The 26,340-nt window shown below is 50.2% G+C and overlaps 1 protein-coding gene across 1 annotated transcript in view; it reads right to left on the bottom strand.

Moving 5' to 3' along the window:
- ABCC6 (ATP-binding cassette, sub-family C (CFTR/MRP), member 6) overlaps window positions 1-26,340 on the bottom strand; it is a 79,767-nt gene that overhangs the window by 9,628 nt on the left and 43,799 nt on the right. The window contains exons 15-25 of the mRNA XM_011991182.1: window positions 25,029-25,104; window positions 22,815-22,941; window positions 22,425-22,601; window positions 18,786-18,953; window positions 17,616-17,790; window positions 16,089-16,164; window positions 13,447-13,567; window positions 10,428-10,635; window positions 6,076-6,386; window positions 3,456-3,655; window positions 1,896-2,022 (exon numbers count right to left, since the gene is read on the bottom strand). Coding sequence (XP_011846572.1) covers window positions 1,896-2,022; window positions 3,456-3,655; window positions 6,076-6,386; window positions 10,428-10,635; window positions 13,447-13,567; window positions 16,089-16,164; window positions 17,616-17,790; window positions 18,786-18,953; window positions 22,425-22,601; window positions 22,815-22,941; window positions 25,029-25,104 — 1,766 coding nt within the window. The remainder of the gene's footprint in view (window positions 1-1,895; window positions 2,023-3,455; window positions 3,656-6,075; window positions 6,387-10,427; window positions 10,636-13,446; window positions 13,568-16,088; window positions 16,165-17,615; window positions 17,791-18,785; window positions 18,954-22,424; window positions 22,602-22,814; window positions 22,942-25,028; window positions 25,105-26,340) is intronic.

Here is a 26,340-nt window from a genome sequence, read left to right as displayed (position 1 = left end):
GGAAGGCCACTTGAGGGCTTGCAACAGCCCTGCTGGTTTCCCAACCTTTGCTGGGAGGCCAGACCCAGGGGAGTAAAGAAGGGAGGCAGGGATGCGGCAGTCTGAGGACCTAGGCCCAGGGGATTGGGATTTGGATGCAACCAACAGGTCCCTCCCTTCCTTCAGTAGAGCCAGAGCATGCAAAGCGAAAAGCAGCCCTCAGACATCAGCCTGTACAAACTGGCTTGATGCAGGTGAGACAGGATCAGAGAGGGTGTGTGGCCCTCCCAAGGACACCCAGCAGGACCCAGGCCCACTGATTCCTTTCTGATAGCCTCCCCACAGCAACCGGTGGCCACCAATTTCCCGTGACACTTGGAACCACACCAAGCTCCTCCCTGTGAACCATTACCGGCTCTAGTCCTGCCATCCCATCCCCAACCTTGTCTCCCAGCATCCCTGCCTTCACCCACCCTCTCTGGCCACACCCGCCTTCCTGCTGTTCCTCTAACACACCAGGGATGAACCTTCAACTCCCAGGCCTCACTTCCTCCTAAGTCACCTCCTCAGAGAGGCCTTTCTGGATGCAGGAGGAAAATGCCTCCACCGCCACCCAACATGTTCCGGCCTCTTACTTCATCCTGAAGCTTAGCAGCCTTGACTGTGAAATGAGGATAATAACAGTGCCTCTCTGATGGGGTTGTGGGCAGTATTAAGTGAGTTAATATTCATAAAGTTCTCATGCACAGTGGCTCATGCCTCTAATCCCAGCTTTTTTGAAGGCGAAGGTGGGAAGATTGTTGGAACCCAGGAGTTGGAGGCTGCAGTGGGCTGTGATCACAGCACTGCACTCCAGTCTGGGTCAAAGAGTGAGACCTTGTCTCAAAACAAAACAGCCGGGCATGGTGGCTCACACCTATAATCTCAGCATTTTGGGAGGCTGAGGCAGACAGACCACTTGAACCTAGACCAGGTTGGGCAACAAGGTGAAACTGTTTCTACCAAAAAAAAAAAAAAAAAAAAAATAGCCAGGCATGGTGGTGCACGCCTATAGGCCCAGCTAATTGGGAAAGTGAGGTGGGAGAATCCCTTGGGCCTGGAGATGGAGGCTGAAGTGAGCCAAGATCATGCCACTGCACTCAAGCCTGGGCAACAAAATGAGATCCTGTCTCAAACAGCAACAACAACAAACCAAAATGAACAAAAATGTATAGAGCTCTTAGAATAATGCCTCCTCCATAACAAATGCTTATGAATGTATATATATATGTTTTCATAGATGTCATGAACTGACATTACATACTGTTATTAATAGTTAACAAAAAGTGGCCAGGTGTGGTGGCTCATGCCTGTAATCCCAGCACTTTGGGAGGCTAAGGTGGGTGGATCAGTTGAGCTCAGGAGTTGGAGACCAGCCTGGCCAACATGGCAAAATCCCGTCTCTACTAAAAATACTAAAAATTAGCCAGGCATAGTGGCTCACGCCTGTAATTCCAGCAACTTGGGAGGCTGAGGCATAAGAATCGCTTGAACCCAGGAGGCAGAGGTTGCAGCGAGCCGAGATTGCACCACTGCACTCCAGCCTGAGTAAAAGAGAGAGACTCTGTCTTCAAAACAAAACAAAAGTTAACAATGCACTAGAAATGTCCTCCACAGGATATGCTTTGTCTCAACTAGTCTTTATAGCATCAGAAGTGATGGGATTACTGGCCTATTTTTTCAAGGAGCACGCTGAGACTCCACGAGGAAAGATTTTGCCCAAGGTTGCAAGTTCACCTCAGCTGAGTCCCTCGGCGGAGGGACTCCAGACACCTTGGTGGTTTGGACACAGGGTCTTCGAAGGTCCTACTAGCAGAGGTCTGACGGTCTCTGCCTCTGTCTGGCCCTCAAGCCCAGTTTGGGGGCATGGGGAGTACCTGGAGGGCAGCAGAGACAGAGAAGCCCACGAGGCCGGCGCTGAGGTGGGCTTTGCTCAGCACAGCACACGTGGCAGCCGCAAACACCAGGCCATTCCCCAGGAGCTCCACATTGGCCGCAAGCCACCTGCAAAGGGAGGCGACAGCCGGGTGAGTGGGTACTCTTATCTGCAGGGAGATGCTTCTCTGGGCACAAGGACTGGTCATCACACCTGCTTTGTACCCACAGGGGTCCCAGCAATGGGCTTCACATGCAAGGCCCCACGCAGGCTCAGGGAGTAGAGGACGATGACACTGTCCTGTCTCAACTGAGCCCAGCTTAGGGTCTGGGGTACAATTGGTGTTCCATAGAGCTTCCCTGTGTGGCTGCTTTTCTGTCCCTGGAATTTGCCAAGCCATCTCCACCTGCCATTCCTCTGCCCTGACCTGTGGCCTCCATGGATTGACTCTGTGTCCCCACCCACATCTCATCTCCAATTGTAATCCCCACCTGTGGAGGGAGGGATCTGGTGGGAGGTGACTGGATCGTGGGGGCAGTTTTCCCCATGTTGTTCTCATGATAGTGAGTTCTCACGAGATCATATGGCGTAAAAGGGGGCGGCAGTTCCTGCCTCGCACGCTCTCTCTCCTGCTGCCATGTAAGATGTGCCTTGCTTCCCTTTCCACCATGATTGTAAGTTTCCTGAGGCCTCCCCAGCCACGTGAAACTGTGAGTCAATTAAACCTTCCTTTCTTTATAAATTACCCAGTCTCAGGTAGTTCTTTATAGCAGTGTGAAGACGGACTAATACACGGCCCAGCCGGCTGGGGACCCGAGATGAAAGGAAAAAGGACTTCACATGTATTGAGTGCCTAGTTTGTACTTAACCCTCTCCACACTCTGGTACCACAATGCTTGGATCCAAATCCTGGCTCTGCCAGCATCAGCTGGGTGAACTTGAACAAGTTTCCAAACCTCTCTGTGCCTAGGATTTATCATCTATAAAACAGTTTCGGCCTGTCAAAACTGTTAGCAGAATTAAATAAATTAATCTACATAGATTGCTCAGAGCAGTGCCAGGCATGCAATAAGCATGTTACAAGTCTTACCTATGAGTGTATTTAATCCTCATATCCACTACATGAGCATGATCCCAGTTTGACAAATGAAGCTCAGAGAGGTTATGTAACTTGCCTGAAATCAACCAGCTGGTAAGTGGCAGAGCTGGGATTTGAATCTGTGTCTATTTGTGCTTAAAGCTTATGTTCTTGTTCTTGCTTAGTACCTAAAGATGGCTGAGGATGCTTATATGGCTGCTTTATCACCAAGGCAAAAGAGGCTGATCCAGTTGCCTGGCAACAGAAGCTTCTTCCTGTACCCCCTGCCCACCTGCTGTTGAGAATCTCTCGGTCATGTTCCATCTGCCCACAGTGAGAACCAATAGACAGCCTGTGGGATCTAGCCTCAACTATGTCCCTGACTCTCTGGGTGACCTCTCTAGCCATACAATATGACCTCAGGTCTCACCCTCTAAGGATGTGGATGAATTACAAGGTCGTCTCTGCCCTGGCTCTTCTTACCTGTCAGCCACCAGTCGCGGGAAACTGATCCTCTGGCTTTCATCTACGCGAGCATTGTTCTGAGCCACAAACGGGGCCTGGGTTCGGAACGCCCGGACCACTGTGCTGCCCTGGAACGTCTCAGCCATGTGGGAGCAGACAGATGAGTAGCTGGCTGACTCCAAGCGTCTCAGCTGGCATGAGCTAACCACATACAGGCTCTGAGAAGGATGGATGGGAGAGGGGAGAGGAGAAGCCACAGACATAGGTAGTTTCCAGAAGCACAAAGAGCCCCAAGTACAGGATTCCAGACCAGGATCTGTTACCAGCTTGCTGTGTGACCTTGGGCTAGTTGCTTGACCTCTCTGGGTTCTCATTTCCTTGCAGAATCAGAGTTCTATGGTTTTTTTGAAAATCACCTGGGAAGCTTCAAAAACCTCTAATGCCCCACCCCAGAATGACTGAATCAGAATCTCTGGCAAAGTCACCTTGACTTTGGTGCTGTTTAAGTAGCCTTCCAGATGATTCTAATGGACAGCCAGGGTTGAGAAACCACCAATTTAGTTTAAGTGTCTCACTTCCCAGCACTGAGGTCGACTACTTCATTTAGGGCTGGTCATTGGGAGAACAAAACTGTAAGGGGCAGTGAAGGCAGTTGGCCACGTCAGTTTCACTCATGTAACCCAAGGGTTACGTGCCAGGTGATGCACAGGAAATATGTGTTATTTGGTTTGCAGCTGCAGGTTAGGTGCAGCTAGCAGACAGGCAGGCAGGGAGGAACTGAATTTGCTGAACACCCAACTGTGTGTGCCAGGCTTTTTACACAGTGTCTTATTCATTGCAGAGTGAGCATTCGCGTCATTCACCAGTTAGTGGTGAGAACATCCGAGGCTCGGGGGATTCAGCAGCTGTCCTGAGAGCCACAGTAAGTGACAGAGCCTGGATTTCTCTTGACTACAAAGCTTGAGACAGAAACAGCCCATCCTCGGAGTCAAGTGAACTTAGGGAAGACCTGGGACAGTTGTCGGGGACGTGGTAGCCATGGGTTTTGGTTTTTGTTTTTTGAGATGGAGTCTCACTCTGTCGCCCAGGCTGCAGTACAGTGGCACAATCTCAGCTTGCTGCAACCTCTGCCTCCCGGGCTCAAGCAATCCTCCCGCCTCAGCCTCCCAAGAAGGTGGGATTACAAGCATGCACCACCGTCCTGGCTAATTTTTTGTATTTTTAGTAGAGACGGGGTTTTGCCATGTTGACCATGCTGGTCTCGAACTCCTGACCTCAAGTGATCCGCCCACCTCAGCCTCCCAAAGTACTGTGATTAGAGGTGTGAGCCACCATGGCTAACCCTAGCCATGGTTTTTATCTGACTACCATGTTTTCTTCTGCTCTACTTCTGGTTTCCTGTAGGAAAGGGCTGGGTTGAGGTGCTGTCAATCATGGGATCTGATCAGAGAGATGGTCACATGATGCATCCTAGCCTATCAGAGTCTACTATCCATTCAGTTACTGTGATGAGTTCAGAGATGGACACATGATCCACAAAGGGCCAATCAGAACCTTCCCTGGGATTAATATATGACTACTGAGCTGGAGAAATGTTTTTTGCATGTTGAGTTGCTAAGGTGAGATGATATGATGGCTAGTGGCCATCAGACCTGCCCCGGAAAGAGAGCATATACAAAATTAGACCAAACAGAGGTAAGCCAGTGGTTCCTAAACATTTGTGTGCATCAGAATTACTTGGAGGATTAATTAAAACCTAGATTCATGGGCTGAACCACATAGTATCTGAGTCAGTAGTCTTGTGCTGAGGCCTAAGAACATACATTGCTAACTAGTCCCCAGGTGATACTCCTGCTGGTCCTGGGGCCACACTTTGAGAAGCACTGAGTGACAATATGGAGAGAGTCACTGTGTCCTGATGACAGCTGGGCGCATGCCCCCTAGGAAATGTAAGCCATTAAATTCTGTTCTTCTGGTTAAGCTAATTTTAGCTGGTCTCTGATCCCAGCAATGGAAAGAATCTAGCTTTATATAATAGCCTTTGAGAACTTGCAATGACTCTTTGGCTTCCAGATAATTGGAGAGGAAGAAATTACAGCAGGATAAAAACATTACACATGAAGAACTCTGGCCCTTAATATTTAACTGCACCATGAGGCACAGTGACTCATGCCTTATAATCCCAGAACTTTGGGAGGCCAAAGTGGGAGGATCACTTGAGGCTGGGAATTTGAGACCAACCTGGGCAACACAGCGAGACACGTGTCTTAAAAAAAATAAATTTAAAAATTAGCCAGGCATCGTGGCACTGCCTGTAGTCCCAGCTACTGGAGAGGCTGAGGTAGGAGGATCACTTAAGCCCAGGAGTTCAAGGCTGCAGTGAGCTATGATAACCTATTGCATTTCAGGAGAGCAAGATTCTGTCTCTCTAAAGAAAGAGAACTTTGATGTGAACATTTAGAGACAGAGACTAGTGGAGATATCAGAAAGACTGTAGTGTCTCTGTCCCTGGGAATTCTAGGAACATCCCCTAGATGTCCAGCTGGGTGAAACCTCATATGTGGAGTCTTCCCCAGGGACAGGGGACTGGCTGAGTTGATCTCAGCTGGTCCCAGAAGGCTCCCTGACCTCTCCATACCTGAAACCCAGCGTAGAGGAGAAACAGTGGCAGGATGGCCACAATGGCCAGTGGAGTAGTCACTGCCACCACCAGGCTGACCTCCAGGAGTCCGAAGGCATACATCAGCAGGGACCGGAGTTTGTCTGGAATGTCCACATCAACCGTGTCTGTCTCCTTGGAGAAGCGGTTCAGCAGGTTGCCGATGGGTGTCCGCTCAAAGAAGCTGATGGGCGATCGCACCACATCCCACAGGAGCCTCTGGAAGAGCAACCTGGATGCCCGGACCCCACCTAGGAGCACCGCAGCCATGGACGCAAATAGCCCAATGGCTGGGGAGGGAAAGGAGGTAAGAGCATGAAGGCTGGAGACCCTCAGGACCGCCCTGTGGGACCTTGCGCAGGTCTCTCCCGCTACCCCATGGTGGACATCTTACGGCTTGGCCACCCTAATTGTTATATATTTTTTGAGATAGGGTCTCACTCTGTCACTCATGTTGAAGTACAGTAGCATGATGATGGCTCACTGCAGCCTTGACCTCCTGCACTCAGGCGATCCTCCCGCCTCAGCCTCCAAGCAGCTGGGACCACAGGTGTACGCCACCATGCCGGCTAATTTTGGGTATTTTTTGTAGAGATGGGATCTTGCTATGCTGCCCAGGCTGGTCTCGAACTCCTGAGATCAAGTGATCTGCCTGCCTTGGTCTCCCAAAGTGCTGAGATTACAGGTATGAGCCACTGCACCTGTACCCTGCTTGTTTATTGATGTAATGGGTTGAAGAGTGTCCTCCCAAATTAATTTGGGATGGGTCCTAAATTCAGTGACTGCCATTTATATAAGACTACTAGAGGATACTCAGAGACACAGCAGGAGACATGAAGATGGTGACACAGATTGGAGGGCACATATACAAGCCAAGGAATGCCAGAGACTGCCGGTGACCACTGCAAACCAGGAGAAAAGCATGGGATGTTTTCTCCCTCAGAACCTCCACAAGGGGCTGGGCACAGTGGCTCATGCCTGTAATCCCAGCACTTTGGGAGGCCAAGGCAGGTGGATCACCTGAAGTCAGGAGTTTGAGACCAACCTGACCAACATGGTGAAACCCTACTAAACCCTACTCTCTACTAAAAATACAAAAATTAACTGGGCATGTTGTCAGGCATCTATAGTCCCAGCTACTCAGGAGGCTGAGGCAGGAGAAACACTTGAACCCGGGAGGCGGAGGTTGCAGTGAGCCATGAGCCGGGATCGTGCCACTGCACTCCAGCCTGGGCGACAGAACAAGACGCCGTCTCAAACAAACAAACAAACAAACAAACAAAAAAAACAAAAAAAACCTCCACAATGAGTGAACACTGCTGACACCTTCATTTTAGACTTCAGGCCTCAGAACTGCGACAGAACAAATTTCAATAGTGCTAGGCTCCCAAGTTTGTGGAAACTTGTTTGGCAGTAGCCCTAGGAGAGAAATGTACATCCTTCCTCCCAATGCTAATCTATATGCGTGGGGTGGGGCTAACTTCTCCTCTGGGGTGGGGCAAATTTCACCCACGGCCAATCCAAACCACTGCAATAGGTTCAAGGATGAACGCATAACCCAAGTCAGGCCAATGACAGGGAGACCTGGGACTTCACTAGAACTTTTGGAAAAGTGGTACTGGGTGGTGGGAGGTGGCCAAGCTGGAGCTGTGGAATATCATCTTACCACCAGGGGGAGCAGCTGAGCTGGACAGGAAGCTGTCCCAGAGGAGGGAAATGAAGCAATTTCTTGTTTGGACCCCTACATCCAGACATACCTGAAGCCAGAAATCTATGGATGCTGGTCCCAAGAGCCAATCAATTCTCTTGTTGCTTAAACCACTTTGAATTGGAGCTGAATTTGTTTATTTTCAGATGGAGTCTTGCTCTGTCACCCAGGCTGGAGCGCAGTGGTGCAATCTCTGCTCACTGCAACCTCCACCTCCCAGGTTCAAGTGATTCTCCTGCGTCATCCTCCCAAGTAGCTGGGATTACAGGCACTGATGCCACGCCTGGCTAATTTTTATATTTTTAATAGAGACGGGGTTTCACCATGTTGGCCAGGCTGGTCTTGAACTCCTGACCTCAAGTGATCTACCCACTTTGGCCTCCCAAAGTGCTGGGATTACAGGCATGAGCCACCGTGTCTGTCCTGGAGCTGAATTTTTTATTGTTTGTATTCGACAGTCATAACCAATATCTCTCTCTCAGCTCCCGTCTCTCCATCTTTAAGGGAGAGTAAGACTTGCCCTTAGCTATCAAACGAGGGATGGAAGTGGAAGGATTTTGAAAGGGCTATTTGCCACCCAAATGAGGATTTGGGTTCATTCCAGGACTCAGCTGACTCTGACAATCCCTAATTTCCTCTTGGTTAAGTAACCGTTCGCCTTGAATATTCTACTGTACATGCCGTTGTGGTGAGTAGGTGTACAGGTTCTTAGGACTAGAAGAGTCCTCAAATTCAGGCCTGGTGCCCCCCATTTTACAGAGGAGGGCACAGGCTCACAGCATTTGGGTGATGTGGCCAAGGTCACCCAGTGAATGAGGACGAATCAACATGGAAACGAGGCAACTGTCCTTTAAAGAGGAAGCCAGGCCAGGCGTGGTGGCTCATGCCTGTGATCCCAACACTTTGGGAGGCTGAGGCAGAGGATTGCCTGAGCCCAGAAGTTTGAGACCAGCCTGGGCAACACAGCAAAACCCTGTTTCCATCAAAAACAAACAAACAAAAATTAGCCAGGCATGGTGGCGTGTGCATGTAGTCCCAACTACTCGGGAGGCCGAGGTAGGAGGATCGCTTGAGCCCAGGAGGCAGAGGTTGCAGTGAGCCGGGTTCGTGCCACTGCATTCCAGCCTGGGTGACAAAACCAGACCCAGTCTATATGTACGTGTGTGTGTGTCTAAAGAAGAAGCCAAACTCACATGTGCACTCTTGGTCCTCCCTTCAGCCAGGCCACGTATTAAAAGGAGGAGAACCAGGGGTTAGGGTCTGGGTGGGCGAGGCAGGAGGAGGGTGGGTGTGGTTGCAAAAGGGCAACATGAGAGTGCCTTGAGGTGAGGGGATTGTTCAGTGTCTCAACCATTAACCATTGTGATGGATGCGAGAGCCTGAACCGGGGACACAACTGCACAGAGGCAAACATGCGCACACCTACGTGCAATCAAAACTGGGGAAATCACAATGAGATCCATAGGGCCGGGCGCGGGGGCTCACACCTAGCTGTAATCCCAACACTTTGGGAGGCCGAGGCGGGCAGATCATTTGAGGTCAGGAGTTGGCCAACATGGTGAAACCCCATCTCTACCAAAAATACAAAAATGAACCAGGCTGCACACTTATAATCCCAGCTTCCAGCTACTCGGGAAGCTGAGGCAGGAGAACTTCTTGAACCTGGGAGATGGGGGTTGCAGTGAGCTGAGACTGCAGCACTACACTCTAGCCTGGGCGACAGAGCAAGACTCGGTCTCAAAATAAATTAAATAAACAAATAAATAAATAAACAAATGAGATCCGTGGATTGATGGGTGTCAGTATCCTTTGTGTGATACTTTACTATCATTTTGCAAAATATCACCACTGGGAGAAACTGGGCAGACTGTATAAGGTAGCTGGCCACCTTATTTCCTAGAACTGCATGTGAATCTACAATTATTTCAAGAAGTAGTTCCATCTATTTTATTTTATTTATTTTATTTTTTTGAGACGGAGTCTCGCTCTGTCTCCCAGGCTGGAGTACAGTGGCGCGGTCGCGGCTCACTGCAAGCTCCGTCTCCTGAGTTCACGCCATTCTCCTGCCTCAGCCTCCCGAGTAGCTGGGACTACAGGTGCCTGCCACCACCCCCGACTAATATTTTGTATTTTTAGTAGAGACGGGGTTTCACTGTGTTAGCCAGGATGATCTCGATCTCCTGACCTCATGATCCGCCCGCCTCGGCCTCCCAAAGTGTTGGGATTACAGGCGTGAGCCACTGCGCCCGGCCGTATTTCCATCTTTAATAAGGAGAAGACGGAGTGACAGCGGTAATGCATCTGTTAGGGAGGGTCTGGTTCTGTCCGGAGGTTTGGGGGCAGGCACTGAAAGTCACCAGCACGCAGGCCTTGGAGCTGCCATCCGCTAGCGGGGAGGAACTGGGAGAAGTTCTGAAGCTTCCAGAAAAGGAGGGATGTGCCCTGTCCTCCCCATTCCCTCCAGCCTCATCTGAAGGACAGAGATCTTTGCCTGGACCCCAGACATTTTGCACAGTTGTTCCAGGGGGCACAGGGTGACCCAGGGAGAGGTGAGGAAAAGGAGCCCTGAGCACCCCTCGGGGGAGCTGGGAGGACAGAGATGAGGAGGGCAGGTGAGGCATACCTTGGAGACAGCCGAGGAGCCCGAAGATCCCACCACGCAGGGCTGCCTGCGTCTGCTGCCCACCCACTGTGGGGTCGTCCGCCCACAGGCTCAGCCAGTAACCCCGGCAGAAGGACGCCACTTGCTGGCAGAGGAAGAGGAAGAGTGCATAGAGGCAGAGGGGGGTGCCCACCGCACGCAGGTAGGCCAGGTGCACTGTGGCCTTCACCTGTAGCACACATGAGGGAGAGGGAGGCAGAGAGAGCCCCCAGCGGGACGGGTGAGTTGAGGCAAGGCAGGGCGAGGCTTCCAGAAAACATGCCCATGGGCAGATGGAAGCGCCGCACAGACCTCACAGGTTCTGCCGCCGCGCCTCCCACAGACAGACCCCAGCCAGCCTTAGAACCCCCATCTCCTACCCAATCCCCAGTGAGCTCGTATTAATATTTTTTCTTTTGTTTTTCTTTATTTTCCTTATTTATTTTTTTGAGGACAGGGTCTTGCACTCTGTCACCCATGTCACCCAGGCTGGAGTGCACTGGCGCATTCATCTCTCACTGCAGCCTTGAACTCCAGGCTTAAGTAATCCCCCCGCCTCAGCCTCCCGAGTAGTCAGGACTATAGGTTTGTACCACCATGCTTTGTTAATGTTCATAGTTTTAAAGAGATGGAGTCTCGCTATGTTGCCCAGGCTGGTCTCAAACTCCTGGCCTCAAGCGATCCTCCCTCCTCGGCCTCCCAAAGTGCTTGGATTACAGGTGTGAGCCTCCACACCCAGCCAGAAGGGTTTTCTTGAACACTCACCATGGGTCAGGCATGTGTCTCTGCTCATAATAACCTCAATTTCACAGATAAGGAAACTAAGGCACAGAACGGGTCAGCCACTGGCTTAACGTCCTGCTCCTACAAATGTGAAGTTCTCTGCACAGCTGCAGCCAGGACTGTTGAAAACATTAATCTAATTATATCTTGTTGCTGGCCTGTCCATGGCTATCTCTTGCTCTCAGAAGAAATTCCAGCCAGGCGAGGTGGCTCATACCTGTAAGCGCTTTGGGAGGCCGAGGCGGGTGGGTCACATGAGCTCAGGAATTTGAGACCAGCCTGGACCAACACGGTGAAACCCTGTCTCTACTAAAAATACAAAAATTAGCCAGTTGTGGTGGCGGGAGCCTGTAATCCCAGATACTTGGGAAGCTGCGGGAGAATCACTTGAACCTGGGAGGCAGAGGTTGCAGTGAGCTGAGATTGCACCATTACGCTCCTGCCTGGGCGACAAGAGTGAAACTCCGTCTCAAAAATAAAAATAAAAATAAATTCCAAGCTTCTTATCTTGCCCCCACTCACTGCCTGCCAGCCTCATGGGACCCCTTTCTCTGGCACCCTAAGCTACTTCCCACCTCGGAGCCATTGTACCTGCTGCTCCCTTTGCCTGGAGCGCTCTTTCTCCTGACATTTGTATGACTGGTTCCTTCACATGTTCTTCGGGGAAGCTCAAATGGCACTTCTCAGAGCATCCTATCCATACCAACCATGACCCTCAGTTGGTCTCCATGGCAGGGTCTCACTCTGTCACCCAGGCTGGATTGCCGTGACATGATCATAGCTCACTGCAGCCTCGAACTCCTGGTCTCAAGCAATCCACCTGCCTCAGCCTCCAAAAGTGTTGGGATTACAGGCATGAGCCACTGCGCCCAATCATTCTTATTTATAGCACTTATTGCGATTGGATATAGCTTGCTTATTAGCATCATTATTTGCTCTCCATTTATCTTCACTAGTATCTAATCTCCACCAGACTTAGCCTGGCACACAGTGGGTACCGTGTACATGTTTGCTGGATGGATGAGAGGGTAGGTGGGTGAATAAATGAGTGAGTGGGTGAGTAGGTAGGTGTATGAATGAATGAGTGGATGAATGGATGGAGAGATCAATGAATGGATGAACAGCTGAATAGACAAATGCATAGGTGAGGGAATTGTTGTATTGTTAGGTGGGATAGATGGATGGGTAAGTGAATGGGATGGATAAATGAGTAGGTGGGTGAGTGGATGGGATGGAGTGATAAATGAGTGGGTGGGATGGATAAACGAGTGGGTGGTATGGATGAATGAGTGGGTGGGATGGATGGATGAATGAGTGGGTAGGATGGATAAATGAGTAGGTGGGTGAATGAATGGGATGGATAAATGAGCGGGTGGGATGGATGGGTGGGTGGATGATCATCTAGGTGGATGATGGTGGATAAGTAGGGGGGTGGAGATACACAGCAGTATAGAAGAGGAGAAACAGTACAAACTTCAGACTCAGACTGGCCTAGACTTGGGTCCCAGATTTGAGTCCCAGGTTGAGTCCCAGGCTAGCTATGAAAACACAGACAAGGCTCTTAACTCTTTAAGACTTCAGTTTCTTGGCCAGGCACAGTGGCTCACACCTGTAACCCCTGCACTTTGGGAGGCAGAGGCCAGAGGATCACTTGAGCCCAGGAGTTTGAGACCAACCTGGGCAACATAGCAAAACCCCATCTCTATTAAAAATACAAACACTAGCTGGGCATGGTGGCACACGCTTGTAGTCTCAGCTACTTGAGAGACTGAGGTAGGAGGATTGCTTGAGCCCAGGAGGTCGAGGATGCAGTGAGCTGTGATTACATCATTGCAGTTCAGCCTGGGTGAGTGAGAGAGCCACTTTCTCAAAAGCAAAATAAAATACATTTTAAAAGACTTCAGTTTCTTTACGTCTGAAATAGAGCTATCATACCTTTTTTTTTTTCTAGTCTGGGAGACTGGAGATGATATTTAATCTGATAACTGAATGACAAGAAGGAACATAATATGGGAAGTTCAGCATATCATATCTATTTTTTAGGGCGGTTGTGAGGATTAAGAAAATGAAGGTCTAGAATGCTACTGGCACATAGTAGGTGCTCAAGAAAGGTGAGTATGACTGCCGCCCCAATGCAAGTGCTACATTTGTTGGGAGGACTTGGGTCCCCGGAGGCGGCAGCAGCAGGTGGGGAGGGGTAGGTGAAGCTGGTGATTACCCTGCCATATTGCATGCTGTTCTTTCCTGTTGGCCATCCTGCCCTGTCAGGGTCATCTAGAGGAACCTCCGTCTGGGCTTCTGAAGTGGTCTGGTCTTTCTCAGGGACTGACTTGATGGACCTGTCATTTAGAGGAAATGAAGACCAAGTCAGTGTCTCTCCCAATGGCGGGGTGTATGTGCCCAACCCTCAGGCCCACTGACAGCCACTGAGCTCTGGATACACTCTCTACTCATTCAATCATTCATTCATTTATCTAACAAAATACTGACCAGATATCACACTTCCCTTCTGTCTGTGTGGTACCCAGCTAAATGCCATCTATTATCCCAGGGTCAAGCAAGCTCGTTCTTCTGATGCCAGTTCACAGGATGAACTTAACTTGCCCACCATTGGAACTCCGTTCTCAGAATTTTCTTTTCTTTTTTTTTTTTTTTTTTTTGAGACAGGGTATTGCTACGTTGCCCAGGTTGGTCTCAAACTCCTGAGCTCAAGCAATCCGCCCGCCTCAGCCTCCCAAAGTGCTGGGATTACAGGCATGAGGTGCCACGCCCAGCCTGTTCTCAGAATTTTTATTTTGGCTTAAGCTTTGGTGCAATTGTTTTGCTCCTACTGTTTACCATCAGATTTGTCAGTCCAACTGGCAGAATATAAATTATGAACAATTCAGACGCTAAAGACTTTTTGAATGTTTTATCTATGGTTAAGTGGGCTGACTTAACCTCTGCACCTCAGTTTCCTCAGCTGTAAAAATAGGAATATTATCTATCCATCCATCCATTGAAACATTCATCTACATATATGTATATCTACATATACATGTCTACCTACCTACTATTAAATTAAGTTTAGCGCAAAGCTGCCTCCTTACATATTTTAACTTTGGCCTAAAGGTTTTCCTGTACATAGTGAACTGTAACCTAACTGGACTCAAACAGACTGCAACCTACTCCTGTGTCAATCACTGAGTTTTAGCCAATCAAAGGCAGCCAATGGTGCAAACCATGTTCAAATAAAGCAGACGCTGAGCTGTAACCAGTCTGGCTGTTTCTGTACCCATTTCTGTTTTCTGTCCTTCACCTTCCTTTTTCTGTCCATTAATCTTTGACCCCGTGGCTGTTCCAGAGCCTCTCTGGACATATTCTGGTTCAGGGGCTGCCTGATGTGCAGATCATTCTTTGCTCAATTAACATCTTTCAGCCAGGTGCAGTGGCTCACGCCTGTAATCCCAGCACTTTGGGAGGCTGAGGCAGGTGGAACACCTGAGGTCAGGAGTTTGAGACCAGCCTGGACAACACGGCAACCCCCTGTCTCTACTAAAAATACAAAAATTAGCTGGGCCTGGTGGCATGTGCCTGTAATCCCAGCTACTCAAGAGACTGGGCATAAGAATCACTTGAACCCGGGAGGCGGGGATTGCAGTGAGCCAAGATCGTACCATTGCACTCCAGCCTGGGCGACAGAGCAAGGTTCCGTCTCAAAAAACAACCCCAAAAAATAAAAAGCCTCAGACACATTAAATTTGCTAGAGGTTAATTTGGCACAATCTCGGCGCATCTCGGCGCACTGCAACCTCCACCTCCCGGGTTCAAGCGATTCTCCTGCCTCAGCCTCCCGAGTAGTTGGGACCACAGGCACACGCCACCATACCGGCTTCTTAAAACTTTTTAATTTTTTTTAAATTTTTTATTTTTAGTAGAGACGGGGTTTCAGCATGTTGGCCAGGGTGGTCTCGAACTCCTGACCTCAAGTGATCCACCCACTTTGGCCTCCCAAAGTGCTGGGATTTACAGGTGTGAGCCACCGTGCCCAGCCTTAATGTATCTACTGGTTTTCTTTTAACGTGACTAGCTATCCATCTGATCTTACTTCAGACTCTTGTGCACTGTGAAGATGGTGAGTGTGTGTGTGATTGAGAAGTGCCCTTAGAGTGGCTAGCTGGGATGGGGATCAGCCCCTGTGGTCCCCAGGGACGGAGGCCCCTCAAGATCGCTGCCGCCCCCCACCCCTGTATAGCAGGCACTTAAGCTCGGGCCACCTGGTACCAGTGGCCTGCTGTTCTGCTTCCCAAGACCCCTCTCATTAAGAGGGGAGAGTATCAGGCAGCAGGTCCTTCTGCTGCAGACAGCCCCACAGTGAGCCCAGCTGTGTCCCGGCTGGAGGGAGCTGAGAGAAGAGGGGACCGCAGTCCTCCTCCTGGCCCCTTGCCCATGTGTTCTGGCCAGCGTCAAGTGATGCTGTGCATACAGACCTAAACCCTGTGCATAGCCAACCTGTCAAAGCATAGGTGACCGGGCCTGGCATGGTGGTTTACAGCTATGGGGAGGAACCAGTCCTGCCCTATTGCAGCACTGAGACCACTCCAGCAAGCTGGCCTCGGCCCACTTGAAGACACCCATCACACTGGAAGGCGTATTGTTCATTCCATGAACTGGCCCTACTGGGGACCTAATCATCCTGGCTAACTGGACCAATTCTGGTAAATTATCCCTCAGCAGGGCACCATGGGGGGACTTCAGCAGGTTCTGCATCCATAATGGTTTTTGTTGTCTCCCTAACTGCCTGAGATGCAGGTGGTTCCTTCAGCTGCTACTTCAGCTTCAGCCTGTGCCCTTCTGGGTGTGGCACCATGGCGGACTCACCTCTCGGGTCTAAGCTCGGGCCTCCTGCCTGCAGAGGAGCCTCTGGGGTCCTTGGTGCTGGTCCCAGGTTCTGTTTCTGCAAGGTCAAGAGAGTCCTGTCACACAACACGGCCCAGACACCCACTTTGATACCCACTGACTATGTGGCCTTAACTGCTCTGAGCATCCATTTCCCCTGATCTGGCTCCTGCCACCTCTCCAGCAACCTCTCTCAACACCCCACTCTGAGTTCTTCCAGGAATATCCTTCAGGCATTCACTCACTCATTCGTTTCTTCAATCAGTGAATATAACTGAGCACCTGCTATGAACTTGAGGTTGGAAAAACAGCATTTAACACCATACAAAGTCACGTTATCTCTGTTTCTCCCAACAGCTTTGCTCAAGCAGTTCCTTGTGTCTGGAATGTTCTTTTCTGGCTCTCACCTGCCCTGAGGTACCATCTCCCCTAGGAAGGACACCTCCCCACCACTATCCCCCAGGTGTGGCCAGTCACTGAAAGCAGATCTGTAGTAGTTTAACCACAGACCTGTAAGCAAGAAATAACTGCTACTGTAAGCTGATGAGATTTGGGGGCTATTTGTTACACAGCATGATCACAGCAAAGCTAACCAATACAAGCAGGCAAGTTCTATCTTCGAGCTTCAGGACTGTGACACTGTGAATCAACACTTAAGGTTTTTACCAGGGTGGGCCAGGGCTAAGCAGATGTTCTCAGAAGAAGCAAAGCCTGGGATTGAGGGAGACCTGGGTGTGAGTCCTTGCTTTGTCATGAAGGGATAGTATAAAGTGTAATGATTAAAAAACACATTCTCTGGAATCAAGTTGCTTGGGTTCAAATCCCAGTGCTGTCACTTATAAGCCATGTAACCTGGGACTAGTTCCTTAACTTCTGGGCCTCAGTTTCCTCATCTGTGAAATGGAAATGATTCTAGTACCAGCCTCACAGGGGCATTATGTTGATTAAATGAGCTAACGTATGTGATGTGCTGTTAGTTGCTACTTTTCAGTCATTGCAGGTGAGCTTGGCTTGGCAACTTTACTTCCAGAAACTTGTCATGTATCTAGCACATTCTGTGTTCTTTGGATTATTAGAAACTCTAGCTAACATGGTGTAGCTTTCTAGGCATCAAAATCCTTCTTGGGCTGTCTGCATAGCAACTGCAAGCATAGACTCCGGAGTTGGACACATTCAAGTTCTAATCTTGTGACCTTGGGCAAGTGATTTCACTCTCTTTGCCTCAGTTGGCTCATCTGTAAAATGACAGCAATAACTTCACATGCCTCTGGGGGTACTGTGAGAATCAAATGAAATAGTGTATTTTTACAGAAGCACTTAGCACACCCCCTGGCTCATAGATGGTGTTATTGGCTATTCCTGGAGTGGGAGAGCTGTCTGCTTCCAGGCCTAGGCCCGCAGGGAGAGTATGACCAGAGCACTCCATTCATGCCAGTAGGACCCTTTGAGCCTTTTTCCCCAAGGGTGGCAGGAGCCAGGCATGAAGAATCAGCAAAGCCCACCTAGTACCTCCTTCTCCTGTATCTCCTGGCTGTCTGGCTTGATCCAGAAGACCCATGAGGGCCCCCTTCCTCTGCAGAAGCTCCTGGTAGGAACCCATCTCTGCGATGGCCCCATCTGCCAGCACCACGATCCAATCAGCCTGGGGCAGGATGTGGAGTGCGTGGGTCACGAGAATCCGTGTCTGGGCAGGGAAGGGGTAGAAGTTACGCACATGTGGCTGGGCACAGTGGCTCATGCCTGTAATCCCGACACTTTGGGAAGCCAAAACAGGTAGATCACTTTAGGCCAGGAGTTCGAGACCAGCCTGGCTGACATGCCTAAGCCCTGTCTCTACTAAAAATACAAAAATTAGCTAGGTATGGTGGTGCACACTTGTATTCCCAGCTACTTTGGAGGCTGAGGCAAGAGAAGCACTTGAACCTGGGAGGTGGAGGTTGCAGTGAGGCGAGATTGGACCACTGCACTCCATCCTGGGTGACAGAGCAAGACTCTGTCAAGAAAGGAGAGAAAGAAAAGGAAAGAAAAGGAAAAGGAGAGAGAGAGAGAGAAAGAAAGAAAGAAAGGAGAGAAAGAAAAGGAAAGGAAAGGAAAGGAAAGGAAAAGGAGAGAGAGAGAGAAAGAAAAGAAAGAAAGAAAGAGAGAAAGAAGAAAGAGAGAAAGAGGAAGGAAGGAAGGAAAGGAAGGAAGGAAGGAAGGAAGGAAGGAAGGAAGGAAGGAAGGAAAGGAAATTACACATATGTGCTTGGCCAGCCTTCTGAGCTGGGGGTTGGGGTGGGGGTGTTATCCCCAGACTCAGAGGGGGGACAGCTCCCCTTCTTGTGCTCCTGCCACCTTTCTTATGAACAGCATGTCCAAATAGAGAAACAGAGGGGACTCCTTTAGCCTGTGTCTCAAAACAAGAAGACAGGGAGTCCATCTGACCCTGGCCAGTCATCCAAGGCAAAGCTGTAGTAGTTAAACCACAGATCCATGAGCAAGAAACCCCTGCTGTTGTAAGCTGCTGGGATCTGGGGATTGTTTGTTACACAGCATTGTCACAGCAAAAGCTGACCAATACGAAGAGGAAAATTGGACTCAAGTGGAAGGGGGAGGTGAGATAAATTTGGGTTAGGACTGGATGCTAAGGGCTTCCTCTGCCTTTGCCTTGTGCCCTCTGACACATGTTCCCAAACTTACTGTTCCCTGGAGTAGCCCACCAGGTCCGATGACCTGGTTGAAGACATGCTGGCCAACGTGGGCATCCAGGGCTGCCAGGGGGTCATCCAGCAGGTACACAGCTGCCTTTCTGTACACAGCCCGGGCCAGGCTCAGCCGCTGCTTCTGGCCTCCAGAGAGATTCATGCCCTGTGGCCACAAAAGGCACAGTGGCCTGAGTCAGCATCTGTAGGGTGAAACTGGGGTGCCCAGGCTGGCGCAGGCCAGGGCACACCTGCCCATCAGAGTGAGGTGCAGCTCAACATGCCTATTACCTGGGGACACGCCCAGCATCAAAGGCACTCGCTCTTAAGCCGACAATGCCTCCATCCTTACCCGACCTCACTTCTCCCCTTCCCCGGCATGTTTCCTGGAGGAGCTACCCACACTTCCCAATCCACTCTGTCTCCTCCTTCTCACTCCCTGTATCCCTTTGAGTCCAACTTCTGTTTCCCCGTCTCCATTGAGACCACCTTCACTGAGGACACCATTCATTTCCCTATTCCCTCATCCAATGGTAGCTTTTCAGTCCTACTTTTTTATTTTAAATTTTAATTGTTTTATTTAAGCTTTTATTGATATCTAATAGTTGAAACTCTTTGAGGGACACAAGTGATATTTTGATACCTGTAGGGCAGTCGTCCCCACCCTTTTTGGCACCAGGGACCGGTTTTGCAGAAGACAATTTTTCCATGGACCTGGGGGCAGGGGGATGGTCCAGGGGATGGTTTCAGGGTGATTCAAGCACATTACATTTACTGTGCACTTTACTTCTATTATTATTATTATTACTATTACTATTATTATTTTCAAGATGGAGTTTCACTCTTGTCACGCAGGCTGGAGTGCAATGGTGTGATCTTGGTTCACTGCAACCTCTGCCTCCTGGGTTCAAGCGATTCTCCTGCTTCAGCCTCCTGAGTAGCTGGAATTACAGGCACCCACCACCATGCCTGGCTAGTTTCTGTATTTTTAGTAGGGACGGGATTTCACCATGTTGGCCAGGCTGGTCTCAAACTCCTGATCTCAGGTGATCCACTATGCCTCGGCCTCCCAAAGTGCTGGGATTACAGGCATGAGCCACTGTGCCCAGCCTACTTGTTATATTATACATTACATTATATATACATTACATGTATATATAACGTTATATATATATTACATTATACATTGTAATGTATAATGAAATACACAACTCACCATCATGTAGAATCAGTGGGAGCCCTGAGCTTATTTTCCTGAAACTAGACGGTCCCTTCTGGGAGGCAGGGACGGATCATCAGGCATTAGATTCTCATAAGGAGCACGCAGCCTAGATCCCTCACATGTGCAGGTTACAGTAGGGTTTGCACTCCTGTGAGAATCTAATGTTGCCACTGATCTGACAGGAGGCAGAGCTCAGGCGGTGATGCGAACAATAAGGAGTGGCTGTAAATACAGATGAAACCTCACTCGCCTGCCCTCTGTCCACCTTCTGCTGTGCTGCCTGCCCAGCTCCTAACAGGCCACAGACTGGTGCTGATCCACGGCCAGGGGGATTGGGGACCCCTGCTGTAGACAATATGTAATGGTCAAATCAGGGTAACTGAAATAGTCATCACCTCAAATATTTATCTTTTGTATTGTGAACACAACAATCCTTCTCTTCTAGCTATTTTGAAATACACAAATAAATGATCATTAACTATAATTTCCCATGTGCACTATTGATTACTATAACTTATTCATTCTATCTAGGCCTTCTTGTCTTTCATTCATTCTTTTTAAAATTATTTTTATTTATTTTTGAGACGGAGTTCCACTCTGTCGCCCAGGCTGGAGTGCAGTGGCTTGACCTCGGCTCACTGCAACTTCCACCTCCTGGGTTCAAGTGATTCTCCTACCTCAGCCTCCCAAGTAGCTGAGATTATAGGTGTGCCACCATGCCTGGCTAATTTTTGTACTTTTAGTAGAGACAGGGTTTCACCATATTGGCCAGGCTGGTCTCGAACTCCTGACCTCAAGCAATCCACCCGCCTCGGCCTCTCAAAGTGCTGGGATTACAGGCGTGAGCCACTGCACCCAGCCATTCATTCATTCTTACATTCATTCATTCCACTAATAACTACTGCCTGGTTATCATATACCTGGTAGGGTTCTAGGTTCTGGGGAAACAGCAATGAGCAAAACAAAGTTGCTGCTCTCTTAATGGATCCATCATTCTAATGAAGAGGGGAGAGACAGGCAATCCGTAAACAAGTAACATCAGATAGAAAGTGCTATGAGGAATAAATACTAAAGCAGGTGGAGCCAGGTGTGGTGGCTCACGCCTGTAATCCCAGCACTTTGGGAGGCTAAGGTGGGTGGATCCCTTGAGGTTAGGAGTTCGAGACCAGTCTGGCCAACATGGTGAAACCCCATCTCTACTAAAAGTACAAAAAAAGAGAAAAAAAAATTAGCCAGGCATGGTGGCACATGCCTGTAATCCTAGCTACTCATGAGACTGAGGTGGGAGGATTGCTTGAACTCAGGAGGTGGAGGTTGCACTGAACTGAGATTGCGCCACTGCACTCCAGCCTGGGCAACAGAGTGAGACTCCAACTCAGAAAAAAAAAAAAAAAAGGAAAAAGCAGGTGCAGGTGTAGGGCACACTAGCATTAGCAGGGTTGCTGTGGTGGTAGATAAGGTGGTCAGAAAAGGCCTCTCTGTGAAGGTGATAGAAGAGAGGGATGAACCCTGGGGACTCCTGGGAAGAGCTTTCCAGCAGAGGGAACAGCAGGTGCAAAGGTCCTGGGGTCAGGAAATATCACAGAGACTCAGGTGGCTGGAGTAAAGCTGGGAGATGATGATGGAAGATGGGGCTAATGGATACCAGAGTCAGGTCACAGGGACCTCACTAGAGATTATCACGACTTGCGCTTTGACTGTGAGGTAAATGCGGAGATCACCTGAGGTCCAGAGTTCGAGACCAGCCTGGCCAACATGGTGAAACCCTGTCTCTACTACAGATACAAAAATTAGCCAGGTGTGGTGGCATGCACCTGTAATCCCAGCTACTCAGTGGGCTGAGGTGCGAGAATTGCTTGAACGTGGAGGTGGAGTTGCAGTGAGCCGAGATTGCAGCACTGCACTCTAGCCTGCGCAACAGAGCGAGACTCCATCTCCAAAGCAAAACAAGACAAAACACCACAAGTGGTGGGCTGGATTTGGCTGGGGGTCACAGTTTGCCAACCCCTGCCCAATCCATAGCTCCAGATGCATATATCCTGTTTCTTGGACTTCTCTGTCCAGGCCCTTTGGTGAGGCCCAGAGAGGGGAAGCAGTTAGACCCACGTCACCCAGCAAGGCAGGGCTGAGTAAGACAGGAGTCTAGGTCTTCTCCCTCTCAGCTGTCAGAAAGCCCCTCACCGCCAATCCTGGCACAACTCCCTGCCTCTCTCTTTGTGTCTGTTTCTACTTATCGATTCATGATTATGTATTGAGCATCTACTATGTGCTTGATCCTGAGCTCAGCCCTTTTTCTCCCCCACTTCCCTGACCGCTCCCCCCATTTCTCCATCACACTGCCCACGAGGAGTCAGGAACCCAAATGACCCCCAACTGCAATGTTTCCCTGTCACAAAAAGACCCCGAAACTCTCACCTGCTCCCCAGTTGAAGTGTGCACACCCTCAGGGAAGCTGTCCACATCCGGCCGCAGGGCGCAGGCCTCTAGGACTCTCTCCAGCCAGGCTGGCTCCAGCTCCTGCCCGAAGCACACGTTCTCGACCACGGAGGTGTTCTGCACCCAGGCCTCCTGGGGCACGTAGGCCACAGCACCCTAAAACACAACTTTGGTCACAGGAGGATGATGGGGACAGAGGTGGGATTGGTTTTTGAGGAGCAGCAGGAGTTGGGCTCTCGGTGGTGGGTGGGAGGTGAAGAGAATCGGTGAAAATGAGCTTGGCTGGAATGGGGAGGGATGGGAAGCCAGCGAGGAAGGGGTACTTTCAGGACGGGGACATCCTAGCAGACGGGAGGGGGGTGGCCTCACCTTGATGCTCATGAATCCGTCTACCTTTGACAGCTCCCCAAGGAGGGCGGACAGCAGGGAGGACTTCCCTGCCCCCACTGGACCGACAACAGCCAACAGACAGCCCTGGGGCACGGTGAGGTTTATTCTGGCCACACAAGAGGGGAGACATGACATGACCTTGGTTAGGGTTCGACCCACCTCTGTGAGGAAGGATGAGGCCCAGATGGAGCCAGGATTTCCTGCTCTGGGAGTCTCCAAGAGGACTTGTGGGGACCGTTCCTTTTCCCAGTCCTTGTCTAGCTATTCGAGCAACCATCCTGTGCACATCTCTGCATGTACACATGCACACGTGCACACAAAGCGTGCACACATGCATGCACATTTGCACACATACAAGCATGCTAGTGTGCACAGCAACACATACAATGTGGGCACACATCCACACACACACACATACACACACAAAGTCTATGCACATACCCAATCAATCCATACTCACATGCATACAGGTGTGCACACATACACACCATGCACACACACGCCTGCATGTCAACCCACATTCAAACACACGCAGAATTGACTATAGCCTGAGGGTTTCACCAGCCTGGCCTCCTGCTTTGGCTGTTGTAATAAATAGGCTCTTTCCTCCCTCCCTCCCCTTGCTCTTGGTCCCACCCCACTCCTGTCCGTGTCCACAGCCCATTCTCCACCCAGTGACCAGAGGGACCTGTTAAAACCCAAGTCAGATCATGACACTTCCCAGCTAAACCCGCCGGCACCCCCATTTCACTGAGGATCAGAGCCAAAGTCCTGACGATCATGAACGACGTCTCCCACCTCCTGCCGCTCTGTGCCTCAGCTGCTCGGCCTAGACCATGCTGACCTCCTTGCTGTTTCTTGAACACAATAGGTCAGTGGTTCTCACCTGGGGGTGACTGCATCCCTCAGGAGTCATTTGGCAAGATCTAGAGATATTTTTGGATGTCACAACTGGTAGGGGGTGCTGCTGGCATCTAGTGGGTAGAGACTGGGGGTCTGCTAAACATCCCACAATGCACAGGAGAGCCCCCAACAAAGAAGTTTCAGCCCAAAGTATCAACCGCGCTGAGGTTGAGAAACCCAGGTCCAGGCACACTCCTGCCCCAGGACCTTTGCAAACGCCATTCCCTCCACCTAGAAGGCTCTTCTCCCAGGCCGGGCATGGTGGCTTATGCTTGTAATCCTAGTCCTTTGGGAACTGAGGCAGGTGGACCACTTGAGGTCAGGAGTTGGAAACCAGCCTGACCAACATGGTAAAACCCATCTCTACTAAAAATACAAAAATTAGCTGGGTGTGGTAGCATGCGCCTGTAATCCCAGCTACTCGGGAGGCTGAGGCAGGAGAATTGCTTGAACCTGGAAGGTGGAGGTTGCAGTGAGCCGAGATCATGCCATTGCACTCCAGCCTGCATGACAGAGCAAGACTCTGTTTCAAAAAAAAAAAAAAAAAAAGACAGCTCTTCTCCCAGACACTCCTTCCTTATGATCTCGGCTTGAATGCCAAGCCTTCCCTCACCAGACATGCCATCGTGCTCTGTCCCCTTGCTCTGGCTTCCTGTTTGGGCCTCACCTCTATCAGCATGTCACCCCAAGACAGCAGGGCCCTTGTCTATTTCCTTCACCCTATCCCCAATACCTAGAACAGAGCGCGGCTGATAGGTAGCACTCTGTCGATGAAGGGAGTGAATGACAACCAATACGAACACTGCCCAGGGCATATTCCTTCCTTCTCAGGGAGTTTCAGGGCTGGCTGAGACTTTTAGCCACACAGACCAAGCCATGGAGTTGGGGGCTGTAGGTGATCATGGCCTCGGACTGATATAGAAGGCACAGAAGTGGGCACATAAGTGAGCACAGTTGATGGGGCTGAACCTTGGGGCTCCTCTTGGCCAGCCCTCCCGTGGCATCGTCTTGGTCAGCCTGGGAGCAGAGGGGTGTCTCCCCGTGATAGGGGAGATTCAGATGCACTGGTCCCCATCTGCAGGAGATACTGGTCTATGCTGTGCGGGTCCCCACCTGCAGGAGGCATAGGTGCACCCTGGGAACCTCCCCGGCAGAGCCCCAGCCCAGCCTAACCCACCCTCCAGTCCCAGGCTGGAAACCTGCACCACCTCTCAGGTGGGAGGCGGCAGGAGCCCCACGCATCTTCTCCCTGAAATCATGAGGCCGGTTACCACGGGTGTCGTTCTGTACCTGTGGAGGCAGGGAGGGCTCTCCTGGGACCAGGTGAAGGTGGCATTGCGTATGGTGATGCAATCCTTCCCGGCAGCTGCGGGGCACAAGAGGCCAGTTACAGGCGACCCCTGAGCTGGCTGGCCTCTGCGTCGGAGAGGCCCCCAGGTACTACCCCCGCCAGGGGCAGAGGTTGCAGGAAGAAATCTCTCCCATTGAACAAATTTTCCTGCTACTCACTGGCTTGTGTGTGACCCTGCAGGGTCCTTGTTCTCTCCGTGTCCCATGGCTACATAATCCAGGGGGAGGCAAACCGTGGCCCAGAGACCAAATCCTGCCTGCTGCCTATTCTTATGAATAAAGTTTTATTGGAACACAGCCATATCCATTCATTTCTATATTGCATGCTTTGAGCAGTTGTGACAGAGACTGTGTAGCCCCCAAGCCTAAAATATGCACAATCTGGTCATTGATGGAAAAAGTTAGTGGACTTCTGACATAAATTATCATGGAACCCCAGCCTTCCCAGAGTGAAGGGGGTGTTATCAATTTCACTGTGGCCGGCACAGTATCTCATGCCTGTAATCCCAGCACTTTGGGAAGCAGAGGTTGGGGGGATCACTTGAGGTCAGGAGTTCAAGACCAGCTTGGCCAACATGGCAAAACCCTGTCTCTAGCAAAAAATACAAAAATTAGCCAGGCGTGGTGGTGGGCACCTGTAATCACAGCTACTTAAGAGGCTGAGGCAGGAGGATCACTTGAACCCGGGAGGCGGAGGTTGCAGTGAGCTGAGATCGCGCCACTGCACTCCAGCCTGGATGACAGAGCGAGACTCCGTCTCAAAAAAAAAAAATTATTATTATTATGATGATTTCACTGTGACAACAAGTGTAATTAGATTAGTGGTTCTTGATCCTTAACACATAGTTAGAATCGCCTGAAAGATTTTCTAAAAATCAAAGCTCTCATGGCTTAGCCCAGATCAATTAAATCCATCCTCACAATTAGCTGCTACAATGATTAACATGCCCATTTTGGAGATGGGAACACTGAGGCTCAGAGAGACGATCTACTTGTCAGGATCACCCAGCTAGTCAGTGCTGGGGCTGGGATTTGGACCTGGGCAGTTCAATGCACAGGCTAGGCTTCTAACCACTGTGTGAGTGTTTTCCAGGTACACAGTTTGCCCAGGTTTTTCAGTACAAGGGGGAGGGTGGCTTGGCCAATGGGGTAACAAAAGGATGGGGTGGAGGGGGAAGCCCGGGTAACTTGAGCTTGGTGAGTCTCATCGTGCAATGGTACTTGAAATGTTGCTATTTTCTAGCTTGATCAG

This window comes from Mandrillus leucophaeus, unplaced genomic scaffold (assembly GCF_000951045.1).
Source record: "Mandrillus leucophaeus isolate KB7577 unplaced genomic scaffold, Mleu.le_1.0 Scaffold390, whole genome shotgun sequence".
Taxonomy (NCBI): domain Eukaryota; kingdom Metazoa; phylum Chordata; class Mammalia; order Primates; family Cercopithecidae; genus Mandrillus; species Mandrillus leucophaeus.
This window is presented reverse-complemented; position numbering and strand designations above follow the sequence as displayed.